The sequence below is a fragment of the Apodemus sylvaticus genome, chromosome 2, assembly GCF_947179515.1.
Source record: "Apodemus sylvaticus chromosome 2, mApoSyl1.1, whole genome shotgun sequence".
NCBI lineage: Eukaryota > Metazoa > Chordata > Mammalia > Rodentia > Muridae > Apodemus > Apodemus sylvaticus.
Window position 1 is genome coordinate 170228842 of NC_067473.1, and position 18984 is coordinate 170247825.

The window sequence follows — 18984 nt, forward strand, 5'->3', positions numbered from 1 at the left end:
CTGAATCATCAGTTTCAAACAAATCTTTTCTTAATAACACTGTACCTTTTAAATCATAGCCAATTAATTTAAAACTCTATAGTCAAGATATTGAAAACCTTATACCATTAAGACCAATTAAAAACAAGAATAAAGCAATTACACTAATTTCATAAGTTAAACCAAAGTTTTCCAAAACTTGAGGCTTCCTTCTCTAAAGCGGCTTTTTTTCTCCAGCTGTGTTTGACTTCTACTTATGAATGTGAAGCACCTCAAATTACCCTACTCTGTGTAAACTAGGACTGACAGGACTGCCAGCAAATAACATTTTTTTCTTTTTAACATAAAACATAAAAACAACCAATCATTCAGACAAACAAAACAATGGACAACACAAACTGACACACATACAGACAAGTTTTGGTGCACCAAAGTCAGACAACAGACAGAGAGGGAACTTGATGTCCCAAAGAGATCCAAATATCTTAACCTGAACTAAGGAGATCTCCAGTAGTTTTCAGAAAGAAAACAGGACATCTCTGGTTTTTTTTCTCTTCACCAGGAGAGGTCAGTCCAGACAGAAGAATCATCTTTCCATGTGATCTTATCCACCTGGCATGTAGGGGGAGCAATGGCCTTTATGAAAAATGGGTATTGTAACCTAGGCCGGCGCAATCCATCTTGGGAGTGGTAGCTACCAGCATGGGTCTCCCCTGTCCATTTTTGCCTAGTTCCTGTCCAGGATAGCCCTTGAGAGCATTTGTTGAGCAATAACCTCATTGGGGCTATACATAAGGACTTTCATTTGAGAGAGAATGTCTCTTCCTCAGAGGCTAACAGGCAGACCAGGGACCACGAAGGGCTGAGTAGAGCCAATATTTCCCTCACTGTCCTCCCAAGTCAGCAACTGTGAGCTCTGGGGAGTATTTTTTTTTATTGTCCAGTCCCCTGCAGATGGGTCAGAGAGGCTAGCAAAGGTAAAGCAGGGGGCCAAGCACTTTTCGAGATCACAGTAGAATCGGCGCCTGAGTCTAAGATGCCCTAAAAGCTTTTACAATTTATTTTAAGGCTGAGTATAGGATGATCTCTGGTGATTGCCTGGACCCAGTAAAGGTCTGAGGAACCTGGCTGAGAGGGGCCGCGCTGCATGCCTATCACCAGGTATAGGGTGGCGGGCCACGTGGAGGAGCTGGAGCCAGCGGCAGTCTGCTGGACTTATGGAAATGAGCTGCCTTCTCCTCCATGGTGGCTGTATTCTTAAGACCTAAAGGCTCATTATAATGGCATATCAGAGGGGGGTGGATGCCTCAGGATTGGAGGATAAAGAAAAGTCACAGGAGCGGATGGTGGGGACTCAGACCTTTCTATAACAACCAAGGAAGGTTTTGAAGAGTTCTTTTTAGGGGAAAGTGAGGTCACTGAAGCTGCCCCAGACAAAGGGCGGAGGGAGTATGCAGTGACTGACAAAAGCTGCTGTCTATCAGGGTCCTCGTTCACATTCTCTATTACATCATGAATGAGCCCCCAGTAAGAAAAAGCAGTGGCAGGAACAGCGTCAGGTCCCTGCCTGGTCAATTTTTCCATTTAGTTCTCGATCCACTTTTTGCCACTTATTTTATAGTGAATCTCTGGTCCATTTATGATGAACCATCTATGATCTATAAAAAAATGTTATCAAATCCTTCTTTTTAACTCAACTCCCCTTTCCCTGAGAGAAGCTTTCAGGTCTCTAATGAAGACCACTTCTTTAGGAAATGGCCCATTTCTTACGGGACAGAAATGAAAACTTATGGAAGGAAACTTTCTCCCATGAGCGGTGAGAGTGCCTCCTCCTAATGACTTTTTTGCTGCAGCAGCCTTCTCCTTTGGGATTTCCATCCGATGAAGGTTCGTACCTCGAGCCCCATGTAGGGCGCCACTTGTCCTGACCGGCTGGACCTAGTAATTCGGGGTGTCGAGGAGAACCCAAGCCTGAAATAGAGAAACGGGCGAGAAAGAAGAGGGAGGCCAAGAAAATGGGGTTCTGTGTCAAGGTCTCTTTAATGAAACATAAAACGTCTGGTTTTGAACACTTCGGTAAGAGGAAGTAGGGAGGGGCTGAGGGGGATCCTAAAAGCACAGAAGGAGGAAAGGTCATCCGGGGTGGAAGTTTTCCTGGAATGCTGGTTCCGCCCAGACCATCCCAGGTGTTCGGCCAGGATGAGAACCAGTTGATTGGCCAGGATGAGAACCAGTTGATTATTCTTGTGTGAAGAGGGGGGGTTTGCAAGGTCAGTGAACTTTCAAGGTGAGGGCTGTTGAAACTCTGGTTTTCTAGGGTTTGGTCTCCAACAGATATCTTTATTGTTTATACTTCTCCTTTTATATCCTGGATGCTTTTGTTCTATTCCTTCACCTGTTTCATTATGTTGCTCTGTATTTCTTTAAGGGATTTGTGTGTTTTGTCTTTAAGAGCTTCTACCAGTCTACCTGTGTTCTCCTTTAAAGGAGTCATTTATGTCCTTATTACAATCCTCTATCATCATCATGAGAAGGGATTTTAGATCAGAATATTGTTTTTCATGTGTGTTGGGAGTTTCTAGGGCTTGTTGAGGTGAGAGAAATAGATTCTGGTGTTGCCAAGTAGCCTTGGCTTTTGTTGCTTATGTTCTTGTGCTTGCTACTTTATATCTGGCTATCTCTGGTGTTAGCTGGACTTGCTATCTCTGAATGGAGCCTGTCTCTTCTCTGAGCCTGTGAGCCTCAACGTGTCAGAACTCCTGGGGTTCAAGCTGTCTCTGGATGTGATTGGGATGGAGAGGGCAGGAACACAGGATCTGCTCTCAAGTGCAGATGGAAACCTGATGGAGAAAAGCTGTGCTGTTTTATACTGACTAGTGTATCTCATTTAGAAAGTTTATATGTGTTTTGATCTATTCCTGTCCTAAATTTGTTGGTAGTATTTATCATTTTCTTTATTCTAAACCTTTATTCTCTATCTCTCATTCAGTTCCTCTTTCTTTCTCTTTCTCTCATTCTCTTTGTCTCTATTTGTCTCTCTGACTCTCTGTCTCTTTCTCCCTATCTCTGTCTCTCTCTCTGTCTGTCTGTCTCTCTGTCTCTGTCTCTCTGTCTCTGTCTCGCTCTCTCTCTCTCTCTCTCTCTCTCTCTCTCTCTCTCTCTCTCTGTGTGTGTGTGTGTGTGTGTGTGTGTGTGTGTGTGTTTCTCTCCCTTTTTGTCTGTCTTTTTTAGATTGGTAGAAATGCTATGAAATTTAGTAGTTTACCCAACTTCTGTATTTTAGAAATTTGCAAGCTAGTTTACTAGCAGTATGTAAGAGACATACATATGTGTCCTGTGATTGTCAGTAAAAATTGTTGTTTCACTAATAAACCAATGAGCATTATTAAATACTATATATCTGATTATTCACTTCATATGGAATTATTAATTTTACAAAACATCAATTTTACTCCCACTTATACAAAACTAATGCTTCCTCTTTTACTTGGCTATTGACATCCTTCTAGTTTCATGTGTCCTTTCAGTCCTAAATATTTTTCTATGTTAGTATTCCCAAGCTGAAATCTTGCCCAGTAGTCAATCCTACCAAGTTTCCTGGAACCTGCATTCCCTGGTTATGCCCACCCACAGTGCAGAGGAACCTCATGAATCATATTCTCTTAGCTGAGGCCTATCAATGAACCCTGAGAATAAAGCTGCATGCTCTAGGCAGTAGATCTGTCTCCTGTACCAGGTGAGAAACCCATCTCTCCCCTATTTCATCAGCTTGCCTGTACTTACTCCTGAATTACTTTCCCTCTTGCACCAGGAGCAAAAGTCACTGTGCTCCCCAAGTCTATACCTAGATTACAATACTGATGCAATATACACTAAAGACATTTCCTAGGAATGTGTTAATAAATGTCTTTTGATTAAGAGAAGGCACCAAAAACAAACAAACAAACAAATGAACAAATGACTCCACTTAAGTCTATCATAGTAGATCAATGATTTTATTGTAGTAAGCAGGTAATAAACATCTTAGAAAAAATGAGTACAATTAACATAAATATAAAAATCTGCCTCTTTTGTACATTTTCTCAAAATTTTAAAAATTTGGAATAAGCATCTCTCTAGATGTTTCACTGAATCTGGGTACTGTTATCATCCACAGCCTTCACTGTTCTCACTCTGTAATGATATCTTCATACACTGAAGGATACATTTTTTTCTTACATAAGAAACAATATCATACATATGTGGAAACCATATTTCTTCAAGGACACAGTGACCATATAAGCACAATGACAGACTGCTTTTAATAATTATCAGCCCACATTTTATTTGAAATCATTGATTTTTCAACAATTTCTGAATATTAAATAAAAATGAAATAAACATTTACTTTTGATTAACAAAGAAATAAATGAACCATGTTAAAATAGAACGTTTAGAGGACTAGATTAAAAGTATTTATTGCTCATTGAGAGGACCTAATTTTCATTCTCAACACTCATTTGGCAGTTCACATTATCAATAATTCCAGATCCAAGGGACTTAATGCTCATTTCTGACCTCCACAGACACTGCATTCCTATGGCAATTTATTTGTGAAAAGAGCAATTCAGAAAGACACTTATATTTCTAAGAATTCACAGGATTGAGACTTATTTCATGTCTAACAGCATTGAGCAGAGGGGATGTGACTGCATAGCTGTAGTCAGATCTAGAGCTTACACTTTCAAATGAATTTAAACTGTTTATCGATTTAAGTACATTTATTCATTTTTATTTACTATTGATTTAGTAATACAGCCACAAACATTCATATAGATTACATGTAAGCCAATCTAAATTGCTCAAAATCTCTATTCCTGTGATAAATTGGTTTTTGATCACATGAGGCAATCATTATTGACCTGTAGATAGTGATCTCCAAAGGGATCTCCTAAAAGTATCACAACACAAATAATTCTGATGGTCTTCAGAACTGAGAAACTGCTCCACTATCTGTATGTCCACATAGGAGTACCCAGAACTGAACTTAAGGGTAGTAGAACTACAGAGGTTGAGAACCACTGATATAAAGTTAAACAAAACCAAAAATTCATCACTGATGTACTCAATTAAGAAAAAGCCATGGGAATTATTTGTTATTCTTGAAAATAAAAATTAAAAATGGGTCATATAGATAAAAGTATATAGATAAACAGAGTATAAGACCCAGTGATATTATATTTAAGTAGTTCTTGTTTCCCAAAATAAATAAATATGGATTTGGAATAAACTGAAAAGGTTTTCAATAAAAACACATTTATTATCAGTATCTGGTGGATATCTTTCATGGTGGACTATGGAGGAAAGAATACAACACTGTGTTATTAATTCCATCTCCCAGACTAACTAAGGAGAAAGAAGATAATTCAGTAGGTAAAGACACTTGGTATTTGGCACAGATTTTTTTTTTTGATTTTCTAAATTGGTCTTTGCCTGAAACATTGGATAATTATATCCGTATGCCCAATAAAATATAGGCCAAACCTATATTGTATACTCATTTTCTTGACATTTTTGTATATTATGAATCATTCTTATGCAATAGAATGGAATAATTTTTAATAGAGTTATTTGGCTTTCTGGGGGTCTAACTTCTTGAGTTCTTTGTATATATTGGATATTAGCCCTCTATCTGATGTAGGGTTGGTGAAGATCTTTTCCCAATTTGTTGGTTGCTGATTTGCCCTTTTGATGGCATCCTTTGCCTTACAGAATCTATGTAATTTTATGAGGTCCTATTTGTCAATTCTTGATCTTAGAGCATACACTATTGGTGTTCTGTTCAGGAACTTTCCCCCTGTACCTATGTCCTCAAGGGTCTTCCCCAGTTTCTTTTCTATTAGCTTCAGAGTGTCTGGCTTTATGTGGAGGTCCTTGATCCATTTGGAGTTGAGCTTAGTACAAGGAGATAAGAATGGATCAATTCCCATTCTTCTGCATGCTGACCTCCAGTTGAACCAGCACCATTTGTTGAAAAGGCTATCTTTTTTCCACTGGATGTTTTCAGGTCCTTTGTCTAGGATCAAGAGGCCATAGGTATGTGGGTTCATTTCTGGATCTTCAATCCTATTCCATTGATCTGCTTACCTGTCACTGTACCAATACTATGCAATTTTTAACACTATTGCTCTGTAGTATTGCTTGAAGTCAGGGATACTGATTCCTGCAGAATTTCTTTTGTTGTTGAGAATAGTTTTAGTTATCCTGAGTTTTTTTGTTACTCCAGATGAATTTGAAAATAGCTCTTTCTAACTCTATGAAGAACTGAGTTGGGATTTTGATGGGTATTGTATTGAATCTGTATATTGCTTTTGGAAAAATGGCCATTGTAACTATATTAATCCTGCCAATCCATGAGCATGGGAGATTTTTCCATTTTCTGAGGTCTGCTTCCATTTTTTTTTCAGAATCTTGAAGTTCTTGTCATACAGATCTTTCACTTGTTTGGTCAGAGTCACACCAAAGTACTTTATACAGTTTGTGGCTATTGTGAAGGGTGTCATTTCCCTAATTTGTTTCTCAGCCTGCTTATCCTTTGAGTATAGGAAGGTTACTGATTTGCTTGAGTTGATTTTATAACCTGCCACTTTGCTGAAGTTGTTTATCAGCTGTAGGAGTTCTCTAAGTAGAGTTTTTTTGGGTCACGTAGGTAGACTATCATATCGTCTACAAATACTGATAGTTTGACTTCTTCCTTTCCAATTTGTACCTCCTTATGTTGTCTAATTGCCTGAGCTAGTACCTCAAGTACAATATTGAAAAGATAACGAGAGAGGGTACAGCGTTGTCTAGTCCCTGATTTTAGTGGGATTGCTTCAAGTTTCTCTCCATTTAGTTTGATGCTGTCTACCGGTTTGCTGTATATTGCTTTTACTATGTTTAGGTATGGGCCTTGAATTCCTGTTCTTTCCAAGACTTTAAGCATGAAAGGATGTTGATTTTTGTCAAATGCTTTTTCAGCATCCAATGAAATGACCATGTGGTTTTTTTCTTTGAGTATGTTTATGTAGTAGATTGCATTGATGGATTTCCATATATTGAACCATCCCTGCATCCCTGGATAAAGCATACTTGATCATGGTGGATGATTGTTTTTATGTGTTCTTGGATTTGGTTGGCAAAAATTTTATTGAGTATTTTGCATCGATGTTCATAAGGGAAATTGGTCTGAAGTTCTCTTTCTTTTTGGATATTTGTGTGGTTTTTGTATCAGTGTAATTTTGACTTTGTAGAAGGAGTTGGGTAGTGTTCTTTCCATATCTATTTTGTGGAATAGTTTGAAGGGTATAGGTGTTAGGTCTTCATGGGTTACAGAGCTAAACAAAGAATTTTCTCCTGAAGAACTTTGGATGGCTGAGAAGCATCTTAAAAAAATGCTCAACTTCATTATTCCTTAGGGAAATGCAAATCAAAACAACCCTGAGATTTCACCTTACACCAGTCAGAATGGCTAAGATTAAAATTCAGGACACAGCAGGTGTTGCCGAGGATGTAGAGAAAGAGGAACAGAGAAAGAGGAACACCCCTCCACTGCTGGTGGGGTTGCAAATTGGTACAACCACTCTGGAAATCAGTCTGGCGGGTCCTCAGAAAACTGGGCATATCACTTCCGAAAGATCCTGCTATACCACTCCTGGGCATATACCCAGAGTATCCCCCAGCATGTAATAAAGATACATGGTCCACTATTCATAGCAGCCCTATTTGTAATAGCCAGAACCTGGAAAGAACCCAGGTATCCCTTAACAGAGGAATGGATACAAAAAATGTGGTATATATACACAATGGAGTACTATTCAGCCATTAGAAACAATGAATTCATGAAATTCTTAAACAAATGGATGGAGCTGGAGAACATCATACTAAGTGAGGTAACCCAGTCTCAAAAAATTAATCATGGTATTCACTCACTAATAAGTGGATATTAGCCTAGAAAATTGGAATACCTAAAACATAATCCACACATCAAATGATGTACAAGAAGAACGGAGGAATGGCCCCTGGTTCTGGAAAGACTCAGTATAGCAGTATAGAGCAAGACCAGAACAGGGACGTGAGAAGGGGTGGATGGGAGAATAGGGGAAGGGAAGAGGGCTTATGGGACTTTCAGGGAGTGGGGGGCCAGAAAAGGGGAAATCATTTGAAATGTAAATAAAAATATATCAAATAAAAAAAAAGAATATCTAAAAAAAAAGATCTTCAGTATCTTTAAAAAAAGAATGGAATGATTTTGAAATTCTTGGATCATTTGTATTGCAAACATGTCTCATATGTTGATCATTAGTCAGTTTTCAATTATTAAAATATAATGATTGACACAAAACTTATAATGATATCATTCTTATGTGTAAATAATCCTCATGCACTTCTTTGTCTGGAAATATGCATAATTTCTCCTTTTCCACAAAGCTAAACTGTGTTTGGATAGTAATTCATTTACATAGAATTGTCTAAACATCATAAAGTTACATATGACTGAAAAATATTTACAAAATATAAATATACACATCCATTATCACTAAATCTACCCATACACTTTCAGTCTTGTTTTTCTTCAGGTGTTGTTTCCTCATGAAATTTATTTCTTTTCCATCCATCTTTCATTCCCCACAGTTCTTCTCACCTCCTGTTGATCTTCCAGACAGCAAGGTCCAAAAAAGAGACATGAATACAAAACAAGTATCCACTGTTGGATTATATATGAACTAGGCCCATTGTACTTGCTGAAGCCTCTTATTCAGGACTGTTCATGGACCCATTGAAACACCAGTTATAGCCAGACTACCAGAACAATTCTGTTCTCATCTCTGGTTAGATGGAATCAGCTATGGCAGAGCAACTTCCACATCCCCTCCTCTCTTACCACAGGCCTCAAAACAATAAAAAATATAAAACAAAAACAAACATGTTTTGCTTTCCATGACAGATTGACACTTATTCTCATACCCTACAGTGCTACCTGTGGAGGCACAGACAGCAATGTTCTTTTTCCACCTCTCCAATGAATCATTTGTCTGAAGGATCATGGCCTATAAGATTCATAATTTGGAGTCCTTTCTAAACTCCAGTTCTTATTAACTGATTTTTTCTAGAATATGGAAAAGGATCTCTAATATGTTTTAGAAACCCCAATTCTCTGTGTTTGTACTTACACCTTAGCCACAATATCACAGAAAGAGAGGCATGCCTCAGCTTACTGTTTCCAAGAATCAGGACACAGGAGTGGACCGAGGGAAAAGCTATTCCTATACTCCGTAAAACATGAGAAAGAAGATTTGAGGATTGAATGTTAATATTCAAAGACTGTGAAAGAAGTGACATAAAAAACACAGTATATAGTAATAAGAAGATGACCACAGTTTGCAAGCCTTTTATATGGGCCTCTGTGCTGACATCTCTAGAGCCTGTGGCGTTGTGATGCATGTTTTTCACATGTCTCCACAAGGAGAAGATGAGCAGAAGAAACATTGTCAGGGACACAGTAAATGGGATAAGTGTATACATAGTGCTAATGAATAAAAAGAGCCTATAAGTTTTTAAAATGTTATTTGTACTACAGTTCTGAAGTATGTTTACTTGAAATCTCTCAGGGAATATGTCTATGGCTATAATGTTTATGAACAAGATTATCAGAGACACTACCAATGTCACTGAAACCACTTTTTTAACTTTCCATTTGAGAGTAAGAAAAATGGAGTTTGAGAAATTGGCTATCTTAAGAAAATAAAAGATGCTGAGGCATGTTGCAAACCAGACACTGAAATGATTGGTCACTGTCCAGGAAATAGTAATGAGTTTTATCATTCTCATTCCCAATGAAGCTGGGTTCAATAATGATAATAAAAACCCTATGATGAAAGACAATACGAAAGCAGTCCTGGAGATGGCCAAAGCCATGTAGATCTTATCCACTGTAGAGATCTTTCCTCTTTTAACCCAGTCTATAATATTGACCAGAGCTATGAATACATTTCCTAAAATTCCTATAATGAGCTCCAGAATTAACATCAATTGTAGAATAGCCTTCATTGTCACCACCATGATGATCTAACTTCTTCTGAACTACCAAAGATGCTTTAATACAATCTTCTAATATGTTGTGTCTGATTTTTAACAGAATTGCTTTCTGAACTCTCATAGACAATGTCAACCAAGGGACAAATTTCACTAATGAAATGGTTTATGTGTTCCACACACATGCAAAGACTTTGTTGTCAAAGACATCGTAGCTGAACTTCATCCAGATGCTCCATGGCCTCTGTGGAGCAGCATGAAGCCCTCTGAAGTTGCTGCAGAAAGAAAAATTAAATTTTTATATGCTGCTATTAAAATAAAATTATACTTATTTTCATTATTTTGTCTGTCTTGCTCATTTTACATATTCTGTCTCACAGTGAAGAAAGAAAATTCTGAATTCACATATAAAATAATAATCTTATCGAATACAACAAAGTGCTGTTTATACAAAATGTTATGTATGCTTTCCAAAGTTCTTTCTACATATTGTCAATTACCTACTAAATAATGGAAACCATTTATTCTCAAATTCTTAGTAGTGAAGATTCTAATGTTTTCATGTTTTATAAGGTCATAATTCACACCTATGAATATAATATAAATATATACTAATAAATACATAAACGTATTTATTTCTATTTAAATCTTCATTCTCACTTCCAACAATTAACCTTTACTATGCACCTATGCCACAGTGGCCCAGTGAAAGTCTGAAAAATGATATTTTACAGACAGAGGTGAAAGAAAAAATGTCTCCTGCGAATAATGGACCTCCCCATATATTTAGAAGCAGATAAATCTCACTTGGCAATTTCTTAAACTCTCCTATTTGCTTATAGCTGAAACATGGCCTAACCAAACAAATATAGATATGTTAGAATCTATCTTATAACAAAAAATTCTGTTCTGCTTTGCTTCAACCATTTATGTTATTATGGTAAAAAAGGTATTCCAGAAATTCCAGTGACAGGTTCTAGTCTACTACCTTTAAGGGTAGAGAGTTTCCAAACAATAGCCCAGACGAAGGATATTTGCATCTGAAAAATCTTATGAGGTCCCTGCCAGAAAGATGAGTATTTGGTCAAGGTAGAATTTACATTTGAGTTGGTCCCTAACTACCTCCCCCCACAAGTTAATCTAGTTCTGCCTGTTGACTCTTGATTTTGCTTACAGACAGGCTATCTCAGGCCCACCTGAATAGCAAGGGAAGCTTTTTGAGGAACTGGCCTTTTGTGTTACAGGTCTCACGCAGGGAGCCCTTAAGGAAAACAACTTTTCTTAGCTTAACCAGGTGTGATTCAGGGATTCAGGGTACAGTTTATACTTACTAAATCAGAAAGACTAAATAGAGTCACACACACACACACACAGAGAGAGAGAGAGAGAGAGAGAGAGAGAGAGAGAGAGAGAGAGAGAATGTCAAAGAGGCAGACAGAGAGATAGTAGATACTTTTGATTTACAGAGAGAGACAACAGATTCTCTCTACCTGAGAGAGAGTCACTCACTCAGAGGAGAAATGAGTTATTAATTCATCAAGCTACAGTCTGTTAGCTTTACCAGCCCGAAGGCTAGTGACTGCTAGCTGATTACCCAGGGCCTATGATGGCCCCAAGCATGGCACAGAGAAGAATGCAACCAACAAACCAGGCAAAAGAACTCTTAAAAGACAGCACGAGCCAGGCAGCTTCTCAAGTTCTACAATGTCGCCATTTTCACCAGGAGGCTAAGCACAAGAACCATCCTTCTTCCACTCCCCGGCCAACATGACATCGAGACCAAGATGAAGAAGCAGTTTCGCCACATGGGCCCTGGACTCTGGGTAAACAACCTGTATTGCCTATCTAGCCTTTTACAGATGTATATGATGCTCAATTCGAGATGTTAACTTGACTAGACTTTGAGAGATACCCGAAAAATACACTCAGATTTTAAACCACGTCTGTGCTCATGTCAGTTTGTCATGTTTCCCCTGGACCTGTGTCTTCCTGGATCAAGGAACCCTGGTTCCTCCGTGGCAGACCCCCACCAGGTCTGTAACAGCTGGTGTCCGAACAGGGACATTGGACAGGTAATCTTTAATTATTTTTCGTTTTTCTCAAGGTACAGGCCGGATCTCGCCAAGGGAACTGCAGTCCCTCAGATAAGGTTAAGCGGCGAGTAATGTTTTGTAATAACATGGGGCAATCTAAGTCAAAGCAGGAATGAATGCTTCTTTCAATATTTAAGTAAAAAAGAAATAATACAGGGCTATGTAAAGGCCTATATAGATGCCCCAACAGCAATGGTTCTAGGGATAGCCTATGCTGCAGCTATGAAAGGAAAAGAATTCAACACCAGTGTTAAGCATGTACATGGAGGAGAAAGAGATTCCCCCAGCCTCACTTCTAAGTGTGGGAAATAAGGACATATACAGAGGCAATGTCCGGGAGATATGAGAGGGACTCCAAAAGAAGGAGTGCTCCTCCAGGAGCTTGCCCTTGCTGCTAAAAAGGCAAACATCGGAAAGATAAATGCTAATCCAAGTTCTACACATATAGAATAACCCTTACAGGGAAAGAGAAAGAGGAAAACTCAGCTTAGGTTTTCAAGTCAGGGGCAATCTCTCAGCCCCGAACTTATAAGCGAGGAGAAAAATGTTAATACATCAGAGAGTTCTCTAATATGGGAGAAAACCTTTAGGTATATGTCCACAGCTTTTAAGACCTGATTCAGGCATAAAGAAAAGGGCTTAAAAATAGGCATATGTCCGCAGCCTCCAAGAGCTGCTTTAAAAAGTTAAAAAAAGAGAAAGTTAAAAAAAAAAAGGAAAATAGATGTAATTGGATGCATAAACAAGCATGCTTCTCTTTATGTATCATCGTCTGTTCTTGGTGCACCATAACTACATGTATGATTATGTCCTATTTGTGTGTTTGTGTAAATGACTCTTTTCTGGAGCCTCAGAAAGAAAAGTGACACAAAGCTCAGGTATTTCCCGGAGCCTAGGTCTACCCCTGTAGTTTCCATTATACACAAGAAACACTTGAGACTCTCTCTGAACAGTAGATCCGAGGAAAGATGGTCTATTGCAGACAGGTGAGAGTGGCACAATTCCCACATATTTCATCTAAAAGACTCTAACTGAATAATGACTGATCATTATTTGGACAGGAGGTGCCTCTATGAATGTCTTTGCAATGTGACATATACATGCAAATTAGTGTAATTATTATTTTTATTTTAATACTGATATTCTATATACTGCCTCTACCAACACAAAAAAATTTAAAAGGATTTAACAAAAAACTTTTTAAAAAGTTTTTAAAAAACTGCATCTCTGTGTTTATATCATTATGTTTAAAATAACAACCCATTACCTGTGTATTTTCACGTCTACATTGTCAAAAGCGAAAGGTACATTATGTTCTGGATCACAACCACTACAATTTATTTTAAAAAATTAAGTAAGTAAATTATTGAGACTTCATTCTGTTTACATTTTGTTATATTAAATTCTTGTATTATTTTTGATTTCATAATATAATTATGTCACTTCTCTACATTTCTTCTGTATAAACCCTCCTATATAACCATCTCTACTTTCTTTCAAATTCATGACCTCCTTTTTCATTAATTAATTTTTATTTGAATAAATTTAATTAAAATGTTGAATTTTATGATCCAAATAGTTTCATTTTAAAAAGTTAAGGAAACCTGCTGTTTTGAAGTAATTTTTTCTTAGATATATTCTTTATTTACATTTGAAATTATTTCCTCTTTCCTGGTTCCCTCCTTCCCAAAAGTCCCATAAGCCTTCTCCCTTCTCTGTTCCCCAATCAAACCCCTCCTGCTTTCCTGTCCTGGTATTCCCCTACACCACTACATAGAGCCTTTCCAGGACCAGGGGCCTCACCTTCCTTCTTCTTGGGCATCATTTGATATGTGAATTGTATCTTAGATATTCCGAGCTTCTGGGCTAATAACCACTTATCAGTGAGTGCATACCATGTGTGTTCTTTTGTGATTGGGCTACCTCACTTAGGATGACATTTTACAGTTCCACCCATTTGCCTAAGAATTTCATGAATTCATTGTTTTTAATACCTGAGTAGTATTCCACTGTGTAAATATACCACATTTACTGTATCCATTCCTCTATTGAGGGACATCTGGGTCCTTTCCAGCTTCTGGCTGTTATGTATGAATGTATGAATGTGTGTGTGAGTGTGTGTGTGTGTGTGTGTGTGTGTGTGTGTGTGTGTGTGTATGATAGATGTTGATAGTGTGTATGATAGATAGTTGATAGATAAAAATAGATAGAAAAATTTTTAAGATGCTTCTCCGCCATCCGAAGTTCTTCAGGTGAGAATTCTTTGTTTAACTCTGTACCCCATTTTTAATAGGGTTGTTTGGTTTTCTGGAGTCTAACTTCTTGAGTTCTTTATATATATTGGATATTAGCCCTCTATCTGATGTAGGATTGGTGAAGATCTTTTCCCAATTTGTTGGTTGCCGATTTGTTCTCTTGGTGGTGTCCTTTGCCTTACAGAAACTTTGTAAATTTATGAGGTCCCATTTGTCAATTCTTGATCTTAGAGCATATGCTATTGGTGTTCTGTTCAGAAACTTTCTCCCTGTACCGATGTCCTCAAGGGTCTTCCCCAGTTTCTTTTCTATTAGCTTCAGAGTGTCTGGCTTTATGTGGAGGTCCTTGATCCATTTGGATTTGAGCTTAGTACAAGGAGACAAGGATGGATCAATTCGCATTCTTCTGCATGCTGACCTCCAGTTGAACCAGCACCATTTGTTGAAAAGGCTATCTTTTTCCCATTCAATGTTTTCAGCCTCTTTGTCGAGGATCAAGTGGCCATAGGTGTGTGGGTTCATTTCTGGATCTTCAATCCTGTTCCATTGTTCCTCCTGCCTGTCACTGTACCAATACCATGCAGTTTTTAACACTATTGCTCTGTAGTATTGCTTGAGGTCAGGGATACTGATTCCCCCAGAATTTCTTTTGTTGCTGAGAATAGTTTACCTATCCTAGGTTTTTTTGTTATTTCAGGTGAATTTGATAATTGCTCTTTCTAACTCTGTGAAGAATTGAGTTGGGATTTTGATGGGTATTTCATTGAATCTGTATATTGCTTTTGGCAAAATGGCCATTTTAACTATATTGATTCTACCGATCCATGAGCATGGGAGGTTTTCCCATTTTTTGAGGTCTTCTTCCATTTCCTTCTTCAGAGTCTTGAAGTTCTTGTCATACAGATCTTTCACATGTTTGGTAAGAGTCACCCCAAGATATTTTATATTGTTTGTGGCTATTGTGAAGGGGGTCATTTCCCTAATTTCTTTCTCAGCCTGCTTATCCTTTGAGTATAGGAAGGTCACTGATTTTCTTGAGTTGATTTTATAACCTGCCACTTTGCTGAAGTTGTTTATCAGCTGTAGGAGTTCTCTAGTGGAGTTTTTTGGGTCACTTAGGTAGACTATCATGTCATCTGCAAATAATGATAGTTTGACTTCTTCCTTTCCAATTTGTATCCCTTTGACCTCCTTATGTTGTCGAATTGCCCGAGCTAGTACCTCAAGTACAATATTGAAAAGATAAGGAGAAAGGGGGCAGTCCGGTCTAGTACTTGATTTTAGTGGGATTGCTTCAAGTTTCTCTCCATTTAGTTTGATGCTGGCTACTGGTTTGCTGTATATTGCTTTTACTATGTTTAGGTATGGACCTTGAATTCCTGTTCTTTCCAAGACTTTAAGCATGAAAGGATGCTGAATTTTGTCAAATGCTTTTTCAGCATCCAATGAAATGACCATGTGGTTTTTTCCTTTGAGTTTGTTTATGTAGTGGATTGCATTGATGGATTTCCGTATATTTAGCAAACCCTGCATTCCCGGGATAAAGCCTACTTGATCATGGTGGATGATCGTTTTGATGTGTTCTTGGATTCGGTTGGCACGAATTTTATTGAGTATTTTTGCATCGATGTTCATAAGGGAAATTGGTCTGAAGTTCTCTTTCGTTGTTGGATCTTTGTGTGGTTTTGGTATCAGCGTAATTGTGGCTTCGTAGAAGGAATTGGGTAGTGTTCCTTCTGTTTCTATTTTGTGGAATAGTTTGAAGAGTACAACCCTGAGATTTCACCTTACTCCTGTCAGAATGGCTAAGATTAAAAATTCAGGAGACAGCAGGTGTTGGAGAGGGTGTGGAGAAAGAGGAACACTCCTCCACTGCTGGTGGGGTTGCAAATTGGTACAACCACTCTGGAAATCAGTCTGGTGGTTCCTCCGAAAACTGGGCACCTCACTTCCAGAAGATCCTGCTATACCACTCCTGGGCATATACCCAGAGGATTCCCCACCATATAATAAGGATACATGCTCTACTATGTTCATGGCAGCCCTATTTATAATTGCCAGATGCTGGAAAGAACCCAGGTATCCCTCAACAGAAGAGTGGATGCAAAAAAATGTGGTATATCTACACAATGGAGTACTATTCAGCCATTAGAAACAATGAATTCATGAAATTCTTAGGCAAATCGATGGAGCTAGAGAACATCATACTGAGGTAACCCTGACTCAAAAGGTGAATCATGGTATGCACTCACTAATAAGTGGATATTAACCTAGAAAATTGGAATACCCAAAACATAATCCACACATCAAATGACGTACAAGAAGAAAGAGTGGCCCCTTGTTCTGGAAAGACTCAGTGAAGCAGTATTCGGCAAAACCAGAACGGGGAAGTAGGAAGGGGTGGGTGGGAGGACAGGGGGAGAGAAGGGGACTTGCGGGACTTTCGGGGAGTGGGAGACTAGAAAAGGGGAAATCATTTGAAATGTAAATAAAAAGTATATCGAATAAAAAAAAGAAAAAAATAGAAAAATAAATAGAACAATGATTAATGGACATATTGATTGAAAGGTAGATAGACAGATAGACAGATAGATAGTTTATTACATAGATATGTAAAATATTAATAAATTTGGACAGGCTGCCTTGTTCATCTATGGAACTGATACATAAATATGTTCTCAGAAAGAAGATGGTATATAGTCTTCCTCAAGGTCAGCATAACTTTCTACAATTTGTAAAAGTGATCTTGTGTTTTCTCTGACACTCACTATCTAAGGAAAAGAAGAACCATCAAGAAATTTAGTGTTGTCCTTGGTTGCCAAAGGTGAAAACCAAGAAAAGACAGTGTCCTGGAGATGAGTTTTCTCATCTTCTTTCTGTGAGTCCCTCAGGATGAATATAGAACGAAAGCAATAGAGGCTCACTGATGAGTCTGCCAAGGTCAGAGTCAGGCAAGTAGAGAGAATAAGCAGTAAGTGGAATCAGATCCATATACTTGAACATGTAGTCAAAGAGACTTTAAAGTCTTAAAAGAGAAAAAATAATGAGATGGGCAATTGCTATAGTGAGTGCAAGGAAAGCTTCATCCACACCATAAGAATCAGTCTATTATAAAAGGAGAGTAGAGGTGGAAAAAAATTAATCCTTGAGATTACCCTAGAAAGAAATCTGAAAGTCTAACTAACTCCATAGTTAAGACTGCACCAATTCAAAGAAGCAGATGTAAAAGTTAGAACAAGTCTCATTTGATGGAAATTAAGAATATTTTGGATATGGTGAATCAAGGATCATGAAGTATCTGTTCATTATTCCTAAAGGGCTAAAGATATTACCAGAAAGCAGTTTCTTAAAGAGAGAACATATATCAACACCATCTGATACTAATAGGAATGCGTCCAGCAGAATGTGGCTACTGAGCTGATGACTATCTGTTATATAATAAACATTAAAGAACATAAACATTAAAAATAGGTATTTACAAAAACTTCCTTCAGTTACCAAAGATATTTTACAGATGTCAGAGGATTTTTCCAAGTATGTATAATGATTTCATGCACTATATAAATAGATTTTTTCTAAGTATATGAAATGTCTATCATAACCACTTTGTTATCATTTAGAAGGAAGCCAGAGGTGGAAGATGAAAAGGAATTGTCACAATTTAAATTCCAAAAGATTGTTTTGAATAAAGTTGAAATTTTTATAGTCTGTTCTCAAGTTAGGGATCTATCCCATCTTCAGACATCAAACCTAGAAACTATTGTTGATGCCAAGAATCTCTTGCTGGAAGGAGCCTGGTATAGCTTTTCTCTGAGAGGCTTTACCGGAGTCCAAGCAATACAGATGTAGATGTTTGCAGCCAACCATCAGACTAAGCATGGAGACCACAATGGAGGAATAAAGGGTAAGGACTGATAGAGCTGATGGGTTTTGCAGCCCCATAGGAAGAACAACAATATCAACCAACTAGAACCCTCAGATCACTCAGGGACTAAACCACCAACCAAAGAGTAAACATGGAGGGGCCCATAGTTGTAGCTGTATATGTTGCAGATGATTGCCTTGTCTGACATTAATGTGAGGTAAAGCCCTTGGTCCTGTGGAGGCTCAATGACCTAGTGTAGGGGCATGCTAGAACAGGAAGGTGGTAGAGGGTAGGTGGGCAGGAAAGCACCCTTATAGAAGCAGGTGTGAGGAAAGATGGGATAGTGGAGTTGAGGAGGGGAAACCAGGAAGAAGGATAACATTTGAAATGTAAATAAATAAAATAATCAATTATTAAATATCTACTTTAATAAAAAACTGATATGATTTTTGTAGCTAGACATGGAATCTAATAACAAAACAATGCTGAAGACCCAATTATGCCCTGTCCTTCTTCATCCCCATAATAGACATGAATATTGTCCAAGCCTTTCATGCAATAAATTGCCTATTTTTCTTCAATTATCTTTATAATAGTAATGAAACAAATTAATTTTACCAGAGCTTGTTACTATTCAGTCTTATAATGTGAACATTTTCACAAGAGAGACTCTGTTTATTTGTATTAAATGTGAACAGATAATGCATGAGAGCATAAAATCTACCTCAAACATTCATCT

The 18984-nt window shown here is 37.9% G+C and overlaps 1 protein-coding gene across 1 annotated transcript; it reads right to left on the reverse strand.

Annotated features, from left to right (window-relative positions):
• Nucleotides 1-9075: 9075 nt before the first annotated feature.
• Nucleotides 9076-10059, reverse strand: LOC127678163 (taste receptor type 2 member 103-like). Its single transcript, XM_052172928.1, has one exon. The coding sequence runs from the start codon at nt 10057-10059 to the stop codon at nt 9076-9078; it is 984 nt and encodes a 327-aa protein (XP_052028888.1).
• Between the last annotated feature and the right edge of the window lie 8925 nt (nt 10060-18984).